The sequence below is a fragment of the Pelodiscus sinensis genome, chromosome 16 (genome assembly GCF_052426305.1).
Source record: "Pelodiscus sinensis isolate ZL-2025 chromosome 16, ASM5242630v1, whole genome shotgun sequence".
NCBI lineage: Eukaryota > Metazoa > Chordata > Testudines > Trionychidae > Pelodiscus > Pelodiscus sinensis.
This window is the reverse complement of record NC_143067.1, coordinates 12,650,371-12,672,355: the sequence shown is the minus strand read 5'-3', so window position 1 is coordinate 12,672,355 and position 21,985 is coordinate 12,650,371. Positions and strand designations below refer to the sequence as shown.

At 42.0% G+C, this 21,985-nt stretch overlaps 1 protein-coding gene across 1 annotated transcript; it reads right to left on the bottom strand.

Annotated features, from left to right (window-relative positions):
* Nucleotides 1–567: 567 nt before the first annotated feature.
* LOC149523504 (myeloid protein 1-like) lies at nucleotides 568–20,851 on the bottom strand. The gene is made up of 8 exons (XM_089769629.1): nucleotides 20,806–20,851; nucleotides 18,357–18,456; nucleotides 17,039–17,056; nucleotides 15,742–15,884; nucleotides 14,764–14,931; nucleotides 2,950–3,046; nucleotides 1,772–1,926; nucleotides 568–734 (listed from the first exon to the last, which is right to left on the bottom strand). Exons 1-8 carry the CDS (start codon nucleotides 20,849–20,851, stop codon nucleotides 568–570), a joined length of 894 nt encoding a protein of 297 aa, XP_089625755.1.
* Between the last annotated feature and the right edge of the window lie 1,134 nt (nucleotides 20,852–21,985).

Below are 21,985 nucleotides of genomic sequence, written 5' to 3'. Positions count from 1 at the left end.
ACTCTGGCTGCCTGGTATGGGATGTAAGTAATTTCATGGGCTATTCTATAAACTTCATTAACAGTGAAAGGTTACTTGGATCCATGGTTCTCTTAAACTCTACCACTGACTCTGCCTTTCAGCTGAAGGATGAGCATGTCCTGCTTCTCTTTATAATCTGGGCTCTTTTAGAAATGCAAAAAGAGAAAGCACTCTTCTTTTTTAACAGGTCACACCATGATTCCAAGCATGTACTGAAAGATTTCCAATTCATATGTTTGGCAGGGATACAGTATTAAAACAAGTATTGACGCCAAAAAAAGGTAGCAGTTGGACAGGTTTATTGCTGAGCTTGAGATTACAATTCTGTAGGCAAATAAGCACTGGGATGTGAAATTTATAGGGAGTTACTTGGCTATTGTGGCTGACATGCATTTATGTGTTGCTGTATGAGCAACACTTTTTGTTTCCTATACGCTGTTTTTTTAAACTATGCCTGACTGGGGTGGAGAGGAAGAATCTTTCTTGTTTTCGCTCAGAGGATTTTATTTGGGACTTTGTACGTTTCCATGTATTGCCTATTTCCATTTATAAGTTGTGAGTGGGATCAGAGCGGTCACAGTTCTGGACATGAACAAGAGATGTTATACCAGGATAAACGCTTTGCATTGGCAGCAGAACTCCAATTTTTTGTCTCTTGAAAATCCGACCTCTGTATTTAACAGGCCTGATGAAGAACATTTGGATGCAGAAACCTGGAGGCAAGAGGGGGAAAGTGAAGATTTAGAGAGGATAAAGAAACATCAAACTTTGAAGAACATAAGAATGGTTCAGAGCAAAGGTCCACCTAGCCCAGTAATCCTGTGTTCTGACAGTGGCCAGTACCAGGTGACCCAGAGGGAATGAATGCAACAGGTAACCATCAAGTGATCCCTCCAGTCATCCATTCCCAGGTTCTGACAGAGGGTAGGGACACTAATATCTGAGCTCCTTGGCTGTCTGTACTATGGCAATTTTTGGCTTGTCTGCCTATTTTGTACTGCCAGTGGTGCTAGCAGTCCTGGCAACTGGTTCAGTCCAGCCAACCAGGAGACCGACAGAATTTCTGGGGCTTGGGCAAAGTGAGGAGAGCTGACTCCATGCTCCTATAAGGAATGGGGCCTCAGGACGAAGGGGTTGGACTGGAGCTAACTTCTTCTCCCCTCCCATGCTCCTCCCATCCCTTCAGCAGCCAGAAGCCTCAGGCCCTTTTGAATTGTTCCTGGGGGGAGTTGTTCCTTTTGGCCAACCCTCCTCTCTTCCCCCTTCTCTACCCATTGCTGGGGCTGCAGCAAAAAGGTTGTGAAACTGGGGTTTTGATGGCATGGAGGGGGAGGGGGCAGAAAAAGTGAAGGATATTTTTCTTCTAGACTTGAACAGCAGCATATTTTCAAGCTCTTTCTTATATTTCCTATCCCCACTATGTTCTTCTCTTTGATTTGCTCACTTTAGATGAGCTGAGAAAAAAATGAGGATCTAAGTTGGGGGGGAAAGGAGTGTGTTCCTGGTCCCACTGTTGCAGAACTCAGCCTGTTATGTTTTTAAGAGTGAATAAATTGCATTTCGATGCAAATATAAGAACAGTTCGCTCTGAGTGAAATGTAGGCCTTGGGCTTCTTAATACAGTTATTTTTTCTATAACTTCATGTTGGTTGTGCATCTTTGCTAGCTCTCCAGTTGGTAAAAAATGGAAGCTAAACCTAATTACTAAAATTAAAGTTTATAGAAGATTTCTATATTATAGCTTGTTTACCAGAACCACGAAGTTGGATGCCATTATTAATGGGTTTATTCTTTCCAGGGCTGAAGGGGTTAACTCGTCTGTCAATCATGACGCTGAAAGGAGCATACACTGTTGATCCATCGCTGCATACGACGTCCACCCCTTTGTGCCTTACATGTCTATCTCTGAAAATGTGTAAGTAATGATTTTACATATTCATTAGCCTTATAGCCTAATACTAAATACACCATGTAGATTATTTAAAACAATACAAGGACCATGGCTACCATTGTTAGCTTAATCGTTTCAGAATTTTATTTCCGCAATGGAGATAGAAGGGTTTGAAGTTTCAGTCCAGTTCTAAAAATTGCAAGTGTCTCTCAACTGTAAATCAGAGCTGGTCACAAATGGATTCCATTTCCCATGAAAATTTTTGAAAATGCTAAAAATGTACTTTTTTAAAACCTTTTCAGTGATCATGGAATATAACGCAGTTTCAAACAAACAAAAATAACACAGTTCTGCCTTGCCCCTGCAACAACAATCTCAGAAGTTAAAATGTGTTCCTTTACTGAAAATGAAAAAATAAAACAAGTTCAAAATATGAGGATTTTGATATTTTTCCATGAAAACTAAGTAAATTTCCTGGAACAAAAAGGAAATGTTCTCAAGAAGGCACGGAAAGAAAAAGCTATTTTTCCACTAAAAATTAATTCAATTTGCTGGAAATGTTTTGACCAGCTCTACTTTGAATATCTCTGAATATTTAATTTGATGGTGCTTCAGACAGTCCATTCACACGCAAGATTCAAATTACACTGTACCTTCCAATGATAAGAATCAATACAACTCCAGTGACTTTATTGCAGCTGTGCAGACTTCCATTTGCTGAGCATCTAACCTATGAGCTAGGGACCTGGATCATGCAAGTGTTTGCAAGTGAGACCATTTTAATGTTGTTTTGTAACTAGTTCTGCCCTGCCTATGTCTAGAGCCACAAAGAAAAATAGCCTTGGAGAACTTAATGTGGAATAGTCTTGTGGTCTGAGTGGAGTTCCTAGTGGGCATACGTCCTGTCCTCATCACACAAATCCTTAGAAATAGCACTACAGTACAGTACCCAAGGACACTTTGGTTTTTGTTTGGTGAACTACACTGCAGTGGTGTGATGCTGCTGCTAATAATAATAAAATGGCTCAATATACAACCTTGAAGCATTATAATGTCCACAGCCAAGTTTGTCACAGCCCCTTAATGCATTGTTAGGATTCCCAGCACATATCCGTTCCCATGGTCCTGCAGCAACTTCAAAAGAAATGACATATAAAAAGTGAAGCAAATGTTATAACCTTTCACAGTGGAGAATATTACACATATTGGCAACATCTACACTACGAGGTTTCTTGGCAAAAAATATGCTAATGAGGGGCTCATTTGCATGAATCATGATATAATTTGCATGTTTTCTGCCGCTTCGTTTTTGCTCTGGGGTTTTTGCACAAAAACAAGCAGTGCAGATGTTTCCTTTTTGTGCAGAAACCCCTTTTCCCACAAGATCGGTATACTTCCTTTTTTGGGGCATAAGGATCTTGCGGAAAGAGGGGGTTTTGCGCAAAAAGGAAATGTCCACTCTGCTTGTTTTTGTGCAAAAATCCCAGGGCAAAAACTGATTGGCAGAAAATATGCATATGAGATCACGACTCATGCAAATGAGTTCCTCATAAGCATATTTTTTTCAGAGAAAACTCGTAGTGTAGACATAGCCATAATGTTTGCTGTGCAACTAATGAAGTTAATGAGGAAGGACACCAGAATTTCATTACTAATCTGTGTTATAATGTGTCACTTTCCAGTGGTACTTGTTGCTTGTGTGAGTCCCATAAGCTAATGGCTCTAAATTTCTTTGCTTTAATAGAAGTAGGATTCTGGTGGAGGGGGTGTTTCTGTTAATTAAAAGGCACCACTAAGAAGACAAGATTGATATTTTTTTAACATAGGTATAACTGAACCTACCAACAAGTTGCTAGAGCTGTAAAGGGAGTCCCATGCTTCACTTGGATCATAAACTCTTTATAAGAGGATACTCTTTTCCTCATGTTTGTACAGTGCTTGGCTCAGTGGGTTCTGACCCATGACTAGAATACTTAGATGCTACTGCAGTACCAATCATGTATAACAACTGTGCATTATGTGAAGAGAAACTTCCTTTTGAAACCTGCTGCCCATTCATTTCATTTGGTGACCTCTGGTTTGCTAGGTCCATGCTCTCTCTCGTCTTTCCAGTTTTGCCCCATAACCTAGATCGGCCCCAAACTGTACTCAGCCTAAAGCTCCCCGGCATTGTCCAGGCAGTTTTATATCTAACAAGGTTCAGCACATCTCATAACATTTTATTCTAGATATACTTCATTTATTTTTATGGATGCTTTGTGGGATAATATATTTTTCAATGTCCTGTCAAAATAAATACAGGGAAAAACCTACAGACATTTTCTTCTGCTGAATAGGTATTTGCAGTAGAAGACAAGAGTTAGAATATCTGATACCCACTCCAAGACATGAATCATGTATGCCATGTCTTTTTATGAGTTCAGCTAGTAATCATAGCCAATGTACAGAAAGGATATCACACTTTTATCTACATGCAGGACAGGATAGTTTTATGATTTCACACTTTAATAGTATTTTTAATCCTCTACAATTCTTCAAAGAGTCCAGTTGAACTCCGAAGAGCATTTTTTATTTCCTGATAGTGATTGGCTGTAGAGAGAGAGTGTAGATGTAGCTGTTGTTGTATTTAATACAAGTATGTAAGCGGTTAAATGAAATATATGGCTTACTGTTAGCAATCATAGGAAAACATTGAGAAATGGTGTGCTTGATTAGAAATACTGGAATGCAGCTTAATTGGAAAAAAATTAGATCTAAAAAGGTAACGAAAACATAGGAGGAAAAGTCCTTGGAAAAAGCCCTGATTATATGGGATGGTTGTAACAATAAAATGCGGTTGTGCACAATGAACCAGTGATGATCCCAAACAGTTCAAAGCTTGGTTTTTTTTTCACTAGGCTAATAACATTTATGATATCACTTGTTTGTTGCAGTCTATAAAAGAGCCAGGCTTGCTAAGCATGTTTATCAGATCCTACCCAATCATGCTGAAATAAGCCAGGATTGAAGGATTGTCCTTTCGTGGGTGTTCTGATAGTCTTATGGATGTTACTGCTAATTGTTTAAGCTTTTAGACATGCTGGGAGGAATTGCAAAAATACAATTTGTCCTTTAGATTGAATAAAGGTATTTATGGTGTAAGAGGTGTTGTGGTGGCATCCTGCCCAAAAAAAAAAAAAAAAAAAAAAAAAAAAAAAGATTATAACAGCTCTACAGAAGTGGATACAAATACCACATCACTAGTGAAAAATATATCTGAGTTAGTAGTTCCACAAAGGCTTTCACAATGGACATAGAGTAAATTTAGGTCCAAAAAATGTTTATTTCACTCAAACCTGTTTCTTCCTATAGAACTTCATCATTTAGAGGAAAGGTCTTTTATATAGCAGTAACTAGAAAAATGTAAGTTTATAGCATCTAACAAATTTACATTGAATGATAGCAATTCACTGAAAAATAGAATGTTTCCTCCTTTGTGCTTCTGGTCCTTTTATTAGAAGATCACAGATAAAGTCTAAAATGGTATAATCCTTTTCATCATGGCCATGGTTTAAAACCATTTACAGGCTTTTGGGACAAACCTCAAATTGCTGATGGAGATAATATACTGTTACCCGCCAATAGTCTTTGTTATGCAATAGACATGAACCAATATTTAACTGGAATCTTTGTCTGTAACTTTTATGGATTTTGCTCATAAGGTATTTACAAAATTTAGATGTGATGTTTCAAAAACACAAGTTGCAGTTGAACCCAGATCTGCTCCTGTTTCCTAAAGATGATTTTCCAGCAAAAAAATGTCACTTAAATCTCAGGAACATTACAAAATGATTTTGACATACCAGATGAAATCAAGGAAGCAGCTCAAAATTTTGCTTTCGAGTCAAGGGTCTAAAATACTTGGCTTTCTATTTATACATGCCAAGAGAGGTTATGTCTTGGTTCCGAGCCAATCAGGCATTATCTGAGAAATTTGAGAGGAGTCAGTTTTCCTGCCTGAGAACTTAATTTGTAAGGCCAAATACCAATCAGAATAGGCTTTCTATTGAGGATGTCTTACTAGGGCAGATAAGAAAAAAAGTGTGTTAATGCCAAACCCTTTGGCAAAAGTAATTATGTGGCTTTGGAGAATGCAATGCAATTGATTTATTTGGAGCTTTTTAAACAAATGAACAATGTGTTTAAAATTTTAAAAGGGGAGAATTCAAGAACCAATTGCCGATATCTTTCTCTTCATTCCTCTTCATTCTCTAGCTGAATGACTTATTTCAGAAAGATAACAGGATGGAAGGTAGGAAGAGAATTCAAAGTAATCTGTAAAGCTACTTGGGCAGGCATGTGGACAAGCACACACCACACTTTTGGGAAGGAATTCAGCTAATTGGACACTTCAGTACTTGACAAGGTGAACACTGAGTAATCCACCTTATTTTGGGAAAGCTGTGGGCAGAGAGAACCTTATTAGAATGTTCCAGGAAATGTTCTTTTATGTCTCACCAGAAAATGGGACATCTCCTACTCAGTTACATAAGGCTATTTTATCATACATCTTAGATTTGATACACCTTCAGAGTAAACATCAGGAAATGCCACAGGGCTACTATCTGGAGCATGGCTGAATGTAAAACCAAGAAATCGTATGATAATGTGGGTAAACCAGATTACAAGAATTCCAAGAAAAGGAAAGTGCTAAAGCATGAATAAGGCAAACTGAAGTTGTTTTGGGGTAAGGGAGGGAATGTGATCTGTTGGTGATATCCAAAGACTAAGAGTTGACTTGATATTCTTGGCTCTTCCTCTGCCAGTTGGATATGTTTAGGGAGTTGTCATTTCCCAGACGGCTTAACTGTAAAAAAATGAAATCCAAGTTGAACCTATAAAATCTGGGAGACTCTGGTCAGGCAACATCTGTGGTCTGTCAGGACCATGGATGTTCCTGGGCCAGAGAGCCCAGGCCTCCAGCAGACGGACGGCAATAGGACCTGTGAGCTGGAGCCTTACTAGGCCCAGGAGTCTGGTAGGTGGGCGGGCAGCCCAGTGGGTCACCGGGACTGGGGGGATCAGCTGTGGGGATGGCAGCTGAAACCAGGGATGGAGTGGAGGAGACTGACTTTGCTTGGTCCGGAGAACTCCCTCGTTTGGGATCAGTCTGGTCCTGAGGGTGCTGGACCAGGAAAGTCCAACCTGTTGCTTATAATTACATATAATTTTATTTTGGGACTTTCAGATGTGGTTAAAAACCCTTCTTCTTTTCATGCCCCTGCTCCTTTTAAAGTGGAATACAGGCAGTCCCCGGGTTACGTACAAGATAGGGACTATAGGTTTGTTCTTAAGTTGAATTTGTATGTAAGTTGGAACTGGCTCCAGATTCAGTCGCTGCTGAAACTGATCAGCGGCTGACTACAGGAAGCCTGAGGCAGAGTTGCTCTGCCCCCGGCTTCCTGGAATCAGCCGCTGATCAGTTTCAACAGCGGCTGAATCTGGACTCCTGGGACAGAACAGCTGGGGCGCTGCTGGGTAGGTCCCCGCAGGACCAACCCGGCAGCACCCCAGCTGCTCTACCCCAGGCGTCCCGCAACAAAAGCCTGGTCTGCTGGGGGAGGGGGGCGCACTAGCTGCGCCCCCTCCACCCCCAGCAGACCAGGGAGACCTGAGAAAAGCGGCGGAGGCGCAGAGGTCCCTCAGAGGAGGTATCTGAGCCTTTAGCTATGATTTTTGAAAAATCATGGCAGACAGGGGAGATTCCAAAAGACTGGAAAAGGGCAAATATTGTGCCCATCTATAAAAAGGGGAATAAGAACAACCCAGGAAACTACAGACCGGTCAGTTTAACGTCTGTCCCAGGGAAGATAATGGAGCAGGTAATCAAGGAAATCATAGGCAAACACTTGGAAGGTAATAAAGTGATAGGGAATAGCCAGCATGGGTTTGTGAAGAACAAGTCATGCCAAACTAATCTGATAGCTTTCTTTGATAGGATAACGAGCCTTGTGGATAAGGGAGAAGCGGTCGATGTCATATACCTAGACTTTAGTAAGGCATTTGATACGGTCTCGCATGATATTCTTATTGATAAACTAGGCAAATATAACTTAGATAGGGCCACGATAAGGTGGGTGCATAATTGGCTGGATAACCGTAGTCAGAGAGTGGTTGTTAACGGTTCTAAATCCTGCTGGAAAGGGATAACAAGTGGAGTTCCGCAAGGGTCTGTTTTGGGACCCGTACTGTTCAATATCTTCATCAATGATGTAGATATTGGGATAGAGAGTACGCTTATTAAGTTTGCAGATGATACCAAACTGGATGGGGTTGCAACTTCTTTGGAGGATAGGGACATAATTCAAAATGACCTTAGCAAGTTAGAGAAATGGTCAGAGCTAAACAGGATGAGGTTTAATAAAGAGAAATGCAAAGTGCTCCACTTAGGAAGGAACAATCAGTTCCATACATACAAGATGGGAAGCGACTGTCTAGGAAGGAGCATGGCGGAAAGGGATCTAGGGGTCATAGTGGACCACAAGTTGAATATGAGTCAACAGTGTGATGCTGTTGCAAAAAAAGCAAATATGATTCTAGGTTGTATCAACAGGTGTGTTGTAAGCAAAACTCGTGAAGTCATTCTGCTGCTCTACTCTGCACTAGTTAGGCCTCAGCTGGAGTACTGTGTCCAGTTCTGGGTGCCACATTTCAAGAAAGATGTGGAGAAATTGGAAAGGGTACAGAGAAGAGCGACAAGAATGATTAAAGGTCTAGAGAACATGACCTACGAAGCCAGGCTTCATGAACTGGGCTTGTTTAGTTTGGAAAAAAGAAGATTAAGGGGGGACATGATAGCGGTTTTCAAATATCTAAAAGGGTGTCACAAGGAGGAAGGAGAAAATTTGTTCCTCTTGGTTTCTGAGGACAGGACAAGGAGTAATGGGCTTAAAGTGCAGCAGGGAGGTTTAGATTGGACATTAGGAAAAAGTTCCTAACTGTCAGGGTGGTCAAATATTGGAATAAATTGCCAAGGGAGGTGGTGGAATCTCCCTCTCTGGAGATATTTAAGAACAGGTTAGATAGACATCTGTCAGGGATGGTGTAGACGGAGCTTGGTCCTGCCTTGAGGGCGGGGGGGCTGGACTCGATGACCTCTCGAGGTCCCTTCCAGTCCTATTATTCTATGATTCTATGATTCACGTCCTCTCCCTCTCAGGCGCGTCTCACTCCTCAATGGGTAGAGACCTGCCACTGCCTCAGCCCCAGCACCACCGCTGGGCAAAATCGGCCGTTGCCGGAGCTGAGCCTCTGCAAACAGCCAGCTTCAGCTCTGGCATCCGCTGCGGCCCAGCAGCAAGTGGTTCGCAGATTGGCACTGGTCCATGGACCAGCTGGTGTAATCCACCAAACCAGGAAAGAAGTCTTAATTGATGGACATGCTGGTCCATATGAGCCCATATGAGTCTTAGTTGACTGTCCCCTTCTCCACCTTCCCCCACTCACGAAGAAGACTGAATAAGCGGTGTTCAGAACGGTTATATACTTTCACCAGCAGTGGGTTGTATCTTAGAACCAGTTTTCCAGTCACTAAATTCAGTCACTAGTCCCTTTTGAAACAATAAGATTCTGTGGAACTGCTAATTATTGGGCTTTATTGTGACCTCCCTGTTCTCAGGGAAGTATAATCAGAAAATCAGGCCCTATTCAGATGCAAATACTGAATTAAACTGCTCCATTTTGGGTTTCTTTAGGTCCTTAAGGTTACACTGTGTGTGGCTGAGCTCTGCTTGGCAGAGTTGAAGAGGGTGAAATGGCTTTTTTATGCCACTTTTCTCTCAGCATTGTTTGCTTTTAACCCTCTGGTAACTACTATGTGTGGAGGAAATGGAGGGCAGGAAGGAGTGGCGAGCAGGTGGCAATAGTGTGTGCTGGCAACAGGAAGCCACAACTAGCAGGAGCAGCACAAAGCTGTGGCAAAGAGCCAGCCAAGAAGCGGTAGCAGGGGCAGAGAGATGGTGGCAGCAGCTCTAAACCAGGTTTTGGGGGCAGGGTTGGTAGCTGTTAGTGTCTATTTCAGCAAAAACAAAGAGTCTGGTGGCACTTTAAAGATGAACAAATTGATTAGGGCACAAGCTTTCCTGAGATACAGTTCACTTCTTCAGATGCTTGAAGAGAAAAGAAAAAAAAAAAGAGGAGGAACAGAGATGGGGATATGATGTGAGCACTAATTAAATCAGAGTGGATGTGTCTCACCTCCAACAGTGATGAGAAGGTGAGAGTGCCAGACAGGGAATTACCTATTATAATGAAAGCCTCTTTTGATGATGTCAAATTTGCCTGTGAATTCCAACTCAGCAGTTTCTTGTTGCAATCTGTTTTTGAAGTATTTTTTCCTGACAGTGGCAATTAGCGAGTAACTATGTGTCCAGGGAGGTTAAAGTGCTCCCTCACTGGTTTTTATGTTGCCATTCTTGATGTCTGATTTGTGTCCATTTATTCTTTTGCATAGAGACAGTCCAGTTTGTCCAATGCATATGGCAGAGAGGCATTGCTGGCACATGATGGCTTTTGTTACGTTAGTATATGAGCATGCAAATGAGCCTTTGATGGTATAACTGATGTGGACAGGCCCTGTGATGGAGTCCCTAGGGTAGATGTATGGACAGAGTTCACAACAGGGTCTGTTGCAGGGATAGGTTCCTGGGCATTAATTTTTAATCCGGATTTAGCCTTTTTTTGTATATTTTTAAGCATTTTCATGAACAACCCAATAAAGTGACAAAGTATCTCAAGAGTTTGTTGTTCCCTAAAACTAAAGATGAAAGCCCATTCCAGTTCTAGGCTGTGTTAAAAATAGGTTTGGAATTATTACTCTTCAGAACTCTGATTTTCAAGGTTTTATAATATGGAAACCCCTTTTTACACCAGTGGCCTAAACCCATCAGATGCAGAATGAAGGGAAAATGAGGAGTTGGTAGTTACATCTGAGCTGGGGGGGAGAGGTGATGCAGATGATAGGGAGTGTGGGCTGGTGCAAACAGACACAGGACAGAGAAAGAGAAATTGCAGTAGTTTTGCCTGAAATGTTCAAATGTGAGCATTGGGCCCAAGAATACCTTGGGGAATGGGATGGTTGCAGCTGGACTTCATTTTATCTCCAGTTGCTTTAGTTCACAGTCCTAGGGTTTTGGAGCATATATACAAACTGCTCCCAAAGCATCATGTTGTCATGGAAACTAATTCATATGTGTTAGTTGGCCCTGTGCAGAAGATGGCAATAAGGTAGCTCTCAATGAAAATGATGAAATCAGGACATGCAGCAAAAAAGAGAGCAGATTTTTCCAAAACTGCTGCGTAACTGCCATTAGCTTCACCACCCAGTTACAAACTGTGCTCATCATCCTCACGTTGGTTATTAAGAAATTAAAAAACAAACCACACAACCCCTTTCTTTCCATTCCAGTCTCTTGTTTCTAATCAACACACAGCTCAGAAAAGTGAGAAGTTATTTATAGCTCTGCTCACTATATAAAATGTTCTTCTGATCCCCAAAGCACCAGCTACAGTACCAGATCAATACGCGTCTGGCTCTTACCAAAAATATCACGCGTCCAGCCAGTCTTTTAGCATCTAAAATGAAAGGGATTATTACACAAGGAAAGGAAAGGAGAGTTGTTAAATGTTATAAGCAATCAACCACATCCCTAAATATTTGGAGTCCAAATATCAGCAGCATTGGTGAGTTTAGTGGTCCCTTTGGAACTCATCCAAAGATTGGATGAGTCATTCAGTCCTTTGTTCAGAGCTTCAGTTTGAAGAGTAGTTATTCAAGTGGTTAAAAGCAGGATTAAAGGCAACATTAAGGAGAAGATGCAGTTGCCTTTTATATCCTTTGCCATGTGTCTTGTGCATCTTCTGTCCCAAACACAAACTTACAACACGTCAAGCATGGAGTCCTTTGACCACAGGCATGTGTCTACAATATGTTATACTGATTCATTGGTACGGCCCCTTGCTTCTCTCAGTCAAGGTCAGGTTAATTGTATGACTAATTGCCCTTGATAGGCCATCTAGTAGATGTTGTGCTAATGCCATTCTATCTGGGGGCAACACAGCACAAGTTTGAAATACAAATATACCACAAAACTCATAACTCACAATTCAAAGATGATGGCTACATATAAACCTCGTGGAATGAGGTTTAACAGTTAATTTGAACTAAGGGGTTTATCTCGGAATCCTGCTTCTCTGCCTCATGTAGACGGCAGATATTTCGGGCTAGTCAGTTTCCAAAATGGCAACCAGCCGGGAAGATGCTAATGAAGCATGGGATATTTAAATCCCTCACTTCATTAGCAATTTCGGTCACACTCATTAGCCTCCCTAGTTCGAACTAGGGGCCTAGTGTAGACGTACCTTGAGAGAGGCTGGAGAGACAGTTTGGGGCAAAGGGAATACCATGCTGAGCGAGCAATGGAATGGTGGCAAATGTCACTTTAATCACATGATTTGTGTGTGTGTGTGTGGGGGGGGGGCATTCTTAGGAAGGGAGCAGGGAAAGAAAGGGAGCTGACAAGAGGAGCGCAGGGGAGGAGAGGTAGTATGAGGCAGGTAGGAAGGGAAGGTGAAGAGACTGGATATGTCTGTGTTGCAGCTTGGAGGTGTACTTGCAGGATGTGTAGACAGTCCTGACCTCGTGTTGATCTAATTAGATCAATGGTGTTTCAGTATCAACAGCACTGAAGCATGTCCAAGAGCCACTGAAGTTTTTACCTGATGTCATCAGCAGGAGAATCTAGCCCATGCAGCTACCATGCTAGATAAAAGCGAACTTGGATAGGTCTCCACAGTCACAGCTCCTCACTGCATTGCAGACTTACCCCATGAGCTGGAGAGATGAGGATGGGTGGGGAGAAGAAAGGCTGGAACTAAGAGCCACAAGACAGAAAGTTAGTGAAATGGCAGCAGATTGGCCTGCAATGTCCAAGGATGGGTGTTCTTCTTGGCAATAGCTAGAGTCGCTAGCTGGCTGTTCTCTGCAATCCTCCAGCAAGGCCGGGTGGTGGAAGGAGAAGGGAGGCATTGCCTGGGGCTTAATGGCCACCCCCCAAGTGACAGAGTGGATTGGGAGTTCATGTTGGGTCAAAGAGTTCCTTGCAGGAGAGGGCTGGCCTCAGCCGGACCCTATTTTTCCCCCTCCTCCACTTGCGTTAGCAGCTGTTTATTGAGCATCTAGGCAAAGTGCTCCCAAAACAGCATGTTCTCATTAATGAAATTAAGTGCCATATGGGAGCTAGCCCTGTCTTGAAGAGTATAGCTTCTAGGATACCAAGAATGTCAGACAGAGCCTGCTCTAAAGAAAGCTGTAGGAGGGCGAGGAATGTGGGGAATGCACCCAAGATCCAGAATTGGAGAAGCTATTCTATAAAATGTAGTTACAAAAGGCAATATTTCTATGATCTTTTCTGTTCCCATTGTGGATAAACTGTTCTCTTGGACTCTGCTACTGTCTCTGCCGTTCAGCGGAAGAATGAAGTTGTCCTGCCTCGCTTCTAACCTGGACTCCATTTACAAATGCGAAATAAGAGAGCATGAACACTTTTCTTCGTTGGGTCACACCAAGTTTCCATGCATGTACTGAAAGGTTCCGGGCTGATATGTTTGACAGAGATACAATATTAAAATGTAGGATGGACACCAAAAAAGTTGCCATTTGACAAGTTGGTATTCATGGCGCTGTTTATTGTTGAGTTTGAAATTACAGTGTCATAGGCAAATAAGCAGCAGGATGCTAAGCTGATAGGGCGACATTGGCTAATTTTGCTGACATGCATTTCTGTGTTGTTGTATTTATAAAATTATTTTGTTTCTTATCTGCTACATTTTAAACAAAATCATGCATGCTTGGGGTGGGAAGGATGGCATGTTTGGTTTTGCTCAGAGGATTTTATTTGCGGTTTTGAATATTTCCATTTAGTGCATATTTCAATTTACATTTTTATATAGGTCTGGGCAAAATATGATCTGCGGGCTGGATCTGGCCTGCCAAACCATGGGATCCAGCATCCGAGAGCCTCAGCCAGCTCTCTGCTTGCCCTGTCTCTGCTTGGCAATCAATAAAACCAGCTGTGGACCATGTGCTTTTGTGAATGCTGAGAGCTCAGGGGAGGGGTCAGAGGCTTTTCACGCTGCGGTAGCCCCATTGACTGGTTTCCAGCCAATAGCAGCTGCCTGTTTGCAGGACAGGCAGTATGTAAAGTGCCCCTTTTCCCTCATTCCCTGGGCCCACAGTGTTTGCAGCAGCAAACAGGGCTCTTGTAGCTATGTGAGCAGTATAGGGGCATAGAAGACAGGGATTCTGGTTAGGAAACTGCTGGGCTGCTGGCTGGGAGCTACCTAGGTAAGGTCTCGCAGCCCGAGCCTCCCTCTGGTACCCCTGCTCCTTCCCCTCCTGCACCCCTTGCCCATGTAACCCAAACCTTCTGCACCCCTGCTCCAGCCCCCATACACCTTCCCAGAGATTGCATCCCTTCCTATGCCCCTCCTCAGGTCACAACTCCCTCCCAGACCCTGCACCCCAATCCCCTGTCCCAGGTCACAACCCAAACCCCTGCACCCTGCCCTAAGTCACACTCCCCTCCAGAACCTGCCCCCCTCCTTTACCCCAGTTTGCTGCCCCAAGTCAGAATCATCTCCTTCATCCAAACTCCCTCCCAGATCCCACACCCCAGTACCTTACCCCAACCTCCCTTCTGCACCCAACCTCCATCCCAGACCTCTGTACCTCCTTTGTTAATATCATGGAAGAGTGTGGCTCTCAACCACTTTCCAAATTCTTGAAGTGGCCCCCATCAACAATTATTGCGCACCTGTGATATAGGGAGTGGGATCTGAGAGGTCACAGTTCTGGATGTGAATATGAGATGTTATATGAGGAAATTCTCTTTGCATTGACATCATTCTTCCCAGGATGTCTCCCTTGTTGAACCAACCGTAGGTGCTTTGAGGATTCATAAAGAATAGTCGTATGCAGAAACCTTGAGGTGAGAGAGCGGGGAAAGGAAAGGAAAGATTTAGAGAGGATAAAGGAAACATCATATTTTGATCATAAGAACGGCTATCCTGGGTCAGACTAAAGGTCCCTCTATCCTAGTGTCCTGTCTGCCAACACTAGCCAATGCCAGGTGCCCCAGAGGAAATGACCAGAACAGGTGATCATCAAGGCTACGTCTAGACTACCATCGGCTTCCGAAATAAGATATGCAAATTAGGTGTGAATTTGCATATCTTCTTCCGATCCCTTTTTTGGAAGAGGGTTTTTTTCGGAAAAAATAAAAAAAGCAGGCTAGACAGGGTTTTTCGTACAAAACCCCCCTTTTTCGAAAGAACCCTTCTTTCTCTAAAAATGAGGTTTAGGAAAGTGAAGGAATGTTTTCAGCTAGATTTGAACAGCATATTTCAAACTCTCTCTTCCCTTCCCCTCCACTTTCTCCACTTTGCTTTCCTCACTTTTTTAGATCCTCATTTTTTTTCTGTGATCGTTTATGTTGGTCAAGAACAGGAGGAGGGGAAAAGGAGTCTGTTCCTGGGCCTGTAGATACAGAACTTGGCCTGTTTTGTTTTTAAGAGGGGGTTGTATTTGGGTGCAAAGACAGGGACAGACCATTCTGAGTGAAAACTGGCTTCGGCCTACTCGATAAAGTTATGTTTTCCATAACTTCATATAGGTTGTGCATCTTCCAGAAGCTCTCCAGTTGGCTAAGAATGGAAGGTAAATCTATTCCATTACTAATATTTAAAATGTATCAAAGATATGTATATATAGATATATTTAGTAGCTCAGTTACCTGATCCACGAAATTGGATGCCATTATTAATCATCGGGTGCCTTCCATGATGGAAGGGAAGAGTTCTTCCCTCAGACTTGCCACTGAAAGGAGCCAACACTTTCACTCCATCACTGCACACAACATCCACGCCTTTGTGTATTCTATGTGTAAATCTGAAAATGTATATATGTGTAAGTAATGAGATTTGTTTAGTAGCCTGAAAAGCCTCACACTAGATACACCATGTAGATTATTTCAAATAACACAGGGGCTATGGCTAACATTGTTAGCTAAGTTATATTTCAGAAGTTTATTTCTGCAATGGAGAGAGAAGAGTTTTAGTCCAGAGAGGTTTCAGTCCAGTTCTAAGAATTACAAATTTCTCTCAATTGTTAATGAGAGCTGGTCAAAAATCAATTAAATTTTCCATGAAAATATTTGAAAAAATTAAAAACTTACTTTTTAAAACCTTTTCTATGTTATGGTGCATACCCACAATTTTACATAAATAAGTGGAAAAAATACCACCATCCTGCCTCATCTCTGCAACAACAATTCCAAAGTGAAAATGTTTTCCTTTATTGGAAATGGAAAATAAAATCAAAATTTGTGTGTGGGGCTGGGTCCCTGGAGGCTTTGTAGCTTAGTGGCTAGGTCGCTGAGTAGGTGGGTGAAAAAGTGGGGAGTCTGCCCCTCGCCCCTTTGTTCCCGGCCCAGGAACTCCGAGCCACTCCCTATTTAAGTCCTTAAGTTTGGGGCATGGCCCCAAGAGTCCCCTTAGTTAGGGCTTCCCAATAGGTTACCCCCTTTTCCCAGAGGGGTAGAGTGGGGACTTATTTGCTCCCATAGCTACCAGCTACCCCGCTGCCAGCTTTGTCCACATATTCACTCTGCTGACACCATTATTGGGCCTAACCAAGTGAGTTACAAGATCAAGAATACATATTCCTGCGCCTCCAGAAATATAATCTATGCTATCATGTGCCGAAAGTGTCCGTCTGCTATGTACATTGGACAAACGTCTCAGACCCTTCGCCAAAGAATCAATGCCCACAAAACAGACATTAGACAGGATCACAAAGAAAAAACAGTTGCTTGTCATTTCAACCAGAAAGGACACTGTCTCAATGACCTGCTAACCTGCATCCTACTTCAGAAGACATTCAAATCTGCACTTGAAAGGGAATCCTCTGAACTGGCATTCATGCTAAAATTCGACACTCTCCGCACCAGACTTAACAAAGACCCCAACTATCTTACACATTACAAAGATAGCTTCCCCAATTATCACCTCTAATACTATTAACTCACAGACATTTCCCCTTCCCCACCTCTAATATCATTAACTCACTGGCATTCACCTTCCTTCCCCCCCCCCCCCCCACCCCACATCCCCCTTCTGTTCTGTAATGTGATTTGTCCTTTTCATGTGTGTTCATTTTTTTAAATTGTATCCTTTGGTATATATGGTTGTGACTATTTTCTTCCATTATTTGATCTGAGGAAGTGGGTCTGGCCCACAAAAGCTCATCATCTAATAAACCATCTTGTTAGTCTTTAAAGTGCTACATAGTCCTGTATTTTGTTTCAGCTACACCAGACTAACACGGCTACATCTCTATCACTATTCTACATAGCTACCAGGTGAGCAGCCTTTGCTTTGTGCCCTCATACTACAGAGCCAAGCTCCTGCCTTCTTGCTAGTCAGCCCCAAACTGAGTCAGCCTCTTTTTTTCTCTCCTCTCCAGTCCTGGCATTGGTTGCCGTTAAAGTAGGATGGGGCTAGCTAGGTCCAGTAGCTTTCTTTAACCTCTGTGATGCTGGGCCCCCCTTTCTCTACTCCCTCACAGTGGGTATTGATATTTTTCATTAAAAACTAAGTTTCCTGGAATGGAAAGGAAATTTTTTTAAGGCGGCATGGGAAGAAAAAGCCATTTTTCAATTGCAAATTAATTCAATTTGCTGGAAATATTTTGAGCAGCTCTGTTCTGAATCTCTCTCATTAATGTGCTGCTGATGCAGACAGTCCATTCACACATGATGCTCAAATTACACTGCACCTTCTACTGATGTAAATCAGTACAACTCCAGTGACTTCATTGCAGTATGCTGATTTCCACCAGCTGAGCATCTAACTTATGAGCTGGGAATTGGGATCACACAAGTGTTTGAAAGTGAAACCATTTCAATGTTATTTCTTAATTAGTTCTGCTCTGCCTGTGTCTAGAGCCACAAGGAAAAATAGCCTCGAAGAGCTTGATGTGGAATGGTCTTGTGGTCTGAGTGGGGTTTCTACTGGGCAAACATCCTGTCCTCATTACAAAAATCCTTAGAAACAGCACTAAGATCTAAGGACCCTTCTTGGCAACCTCACCAGTGAGGTGCTAACGACTGAATGGATCATGGAGATGGCTCGCTCCCATTCTCAGTATGATGCTGTCATATGAGGGATTACTGCCCAGCACAAGGACTGCTACCCCAGTTCTTGTTCAGCGAACTGCTCTACAGTGTCTCCCTGTGACACAGTGCAGAAGCTCTGCGTGGTTTAACTAATGGCTAGAATTTTTTATTCTGCATGAACATTTCATTCTTTCAGCAACAATGAGAAAACAAAAAACAAATACTCAGTATACGACCTTTGAGCCATATAATGTCCACAGCCGTATCTGTCACAGCCCCTTATTTTGTTGGTGTAATTCCTAGCACATATCTGTCCCCATCGTTCCGCAGCAGCTAAAGAAATGAAATATAGAAAGTGAAGGAAATGGTATGAGATTTCACAGTACAGAATGTTACATCTGTAACGTTTGCTGTGCAGCTATGGAAGTTAATGAGAGAGGATGTTGGACTTCATTTCTAATCTGTTTTATAATACATCAATTCTAGTTGTACATGTTGCTTATGTGAGTCTCACAAACTAATGGTTCTGCATTTTTTTTGTTTCAATATAAGCCAAATGTTTGCGCCCCCCCCCCCCCGCCTTTCGCTATAATACACTGTTCAGAAGACAAGATTTTTTTTTTTTTACATAGGAGTAACTGATCTTAATAACAAATATCCCTGACAGAGCTCTAAAAACTCCCATGCTTCGCTTGAATCATAAACTTTTTGGAAGAGGATAGTCTTTTTCCTATGTTTGTACGGCAGGTGCTACTGCAATACAAATAACCTATAACATCTGAGGTTACAAATCAAACACTAGTCTTACCTTGAGTGTAAATTTATTGATGATAGTGCATGATTTGAGAGCTTTATTTCAGTCTGAAGTAGAAAAGTACACATATGGAATCATATGCAGGCTTTCTCTCAACCTGACCTATTCAGAGGAAAGTTTATCTCAATGAGGAAGCCCCTTTTTCTCTACAGCCATCATCAAACATCTTTTGAAGCTTATTCATCGACTTCTGTGGATTCTAGAACTTGTCATATGCCAGGTTCAAAAGGAAAAGAAATTTACTTGAGTGTATTGAGGAAATGTGAGCCTGTTGCTTACTTTACTTGTGTTTGTATGTTGACAATGGTAAAATTACCAAAGGGTGGTGAGAATTTGACAGACTTGCAGCAACAGAGGGCTCTGCTCCTAAAATCTCCTATTCTGGAAAAAAATCTATATTTATTTGTCGATATTTGTATCAGCTCTATTGTTTCTATATTCTCTGGTTTTATACCAGCCTTATTCAACTCTGTATAGAGATGGGGAAACCCAGATTCTGTAATCAGGAAGATTATGGAATTCCAGGTAGAAGTATTAACAATGATGCATTCCACAGAGCACTTTGTACTGTCTTCCCCTGTGTGAAGGTCGGTTCTGCCATAGAAATGTCTCTATACCAGACAGTCTATCATGCACCTGTGTGTTGTGTGGAGTCGGTTTCAACCATCACTCTGTTCCAAAGCTGGGCATTCTGAGAACTGGTGCAGCTCTGAAAGGTAGCCACAGCTCAGAAGTTTAACTTCAGTGGGGGACAGGATGACTGGTTGGCAGACAGGATTCAGTACTTAGTAAATTTGTCTGATTAAGTCCAAATATTATGCTGAATGTTGGCAAAGATTTTTTTTCCATGTGTGTGATGGTAAATATTCTTGAAGGAAGGCTACTCAACCTGCTGCAGTCTAAATTCAGGGTGTATACCTGTGTCCAATGGAAACAGGGTTTTTTATGACTTTCATAGCATCTAGCTTGTCTACCATTCTACAACTTGAAATAGGTCTCTTTCTATCTAGAGGAAGAAATTTCTTTCATTGGAAACAATCCTTAGAAGAAACCCTGGAGAGCTTCACCAAACTTTCTTCCATTCTAAATTCTCCCGACCTCAGTTGTTACAGAGGCCCTAACTGCACTACATTTTTCTTTATATTTCCCATGGTTATTTTCACTAGTGCAAGGAACAGCATGCCAGTTAGTGTAGACCAGTCACCGATTCATCTCCCAGCTTGTGATCTAACTCGCTCCTGGTGGAGCCAGATGACAGGATGGCTAACATACTGATGACAGCTGTTGTCTACCTTAAAGTTTCATTCCCCTGATCTACCACTGACTGAGCTGCCACGGTAGAAGCAACTCTAGGATGTCTTGAGAGAAAAGCCCAGTGCTGATTAGACTAAAGACTCTGGATCTGATTCTGATCTCACTCATCTCTCTCCAAACCTTGAAGGCTATTGGCTCGGTACGACTTTTTGCCCCAATACAGTAACAATTGTTTTACAAAGCTACCTAAAATGCTAAATGCCTCTAGAAACCAAGCAAAGCCAATAACTTAGTTGTTTGTATACTCTAGTTTTTAGAACAATGAAGAACAATTCAAAATCTCATTAACTTTGCAATTCCCATGGCATTTCTCCAAATCACATAGTTTTACAGTATCCGTCATGCCAAAGGGTTGCTAAAAGAGATTCACAAAGATGCTTTGATATATTGTCAGCTAAAAGTTCTTTACAGGGTTATGTGAATGTTATGTGCACTTTTTGAAACTAAATACATCAGGATGGATTTTGCTCTGAGTATTTAGATATGGAACCTTCTGCTAAAATGTCTGTAAAAAAAGTTTCAAGACAAGCCATGAAATAGTAATCTTAACTTACCAATTGAAACCAAGGCAACACAGACAATCCATGTGAGTGAGAACATGTGGCAGCTTTTTCACTCTGATTCTCTGCCCAAGCTGAAGTTCTAATGCAGAGCAGTGATACTCATTCTGCGGCTTGTGAGCTGAATGTGGCACTTTCAGGTGAAGCTTATGTCTCTTCCCCCTCCCTTTTGGTGTGCCACAAAGAGCTGATTGCTGGCCAGTTATTATAGTTGCTAGCCAATGAGAGAGTAGAACTGATGCTCGGGGTAGAGATAGTGCAGGGAGCCAGATACCTGGGATCCCTATTTATCCCTGCAGGACAAGTGTTCGGTGGGTTCTGCTGACTTCCTGTGGTCAATTACTTATCCCACCTCCAGAGAAGAGATGTGGGCATAGGGCTGTCTAGGGAAAGCAATCCCAAGGGAAGAATCAGAAGAAGATTTATGCTGATCCTTACTCTTTTTTTTTTCTTAAGGAAAGCAGAGCCCAGCAAGGAACGGAGTTAGGATTCTATATATATATATAATGTTTGTGCAGGTAGGGAAAGGCACCTACTAACCGCATCAAAGAAGGTAAATACAGTTCAGTGGGTGCCTCTATTATTTGTTCCTTCTTGGTTTTACAAGAATCCCAATGCATGTACTCTCTTTGGAAACAGGATCCCACTCCTAACATCATTCTCTTTTGACCCAAGCAGCTAGTCAAAATTTTGTGAAGATACTCCAATTGGAAATAGAAATGGAGTCCCAAGTCAGCCAAAAAAAACTTTCTCCAATTTTTTTCAAGAGTCAGACACTGTAGTTTACATATGAACAGCCAGAGTGGGTCAGACCAAAAGTCTATCTAGCCCTGTATCCTGTCTTCTAATGGTGGCCAATGCTAGGTGCCCAGAAGGAATGAACATCAGCAACAGTACAAAATGATTTTGACTTATCAGATGAAATCAATGTAGCAACTTGTCTGGGGTGTTTTAACAAACAAACAATGACTTGGAAAATTAAAAAGGGGAGAATTTAGGGACAAATTGCCAATAGCTTTCTCTTCATTCCTCATCAGCCTGTAGCTAAACTCCTGATTTCAGGAAGATAACTGGATGGAAGGTGAGAAGAGAATTCAAAGTAATCTGTAAAGCTACTTGGGCAGGCATGCAGACAAACACATACCTCGCTTTAGAGAAGGAATTCAGCTAGTTG

Excerpts from the sequence above, each read along its gene's own strand:
- LOC149523504 (XM_089769629.1), bottom strand. The coding sequence starts at position 20,851 with ATGTTCTCACTCACATGGATTGTCTGTGTTGCCTTGGTTTCAATTG. Across the intron at positions 18,457-20,805 it reads TGTTGCCTTGGTTTCAATTG|CTGCTGCGGAACGATGGGGA; the intron begins GTAAGTTAAGAT and ends TCATTTCTTTAG. Across the intron at positions 735-1,771 it reads CATCCAACTTCGTGGTTCTG|GTTTCTGCATCCAAATGTTC; the intron begins GTAAACAAGCTA and ends TCTTGCCTCCAG.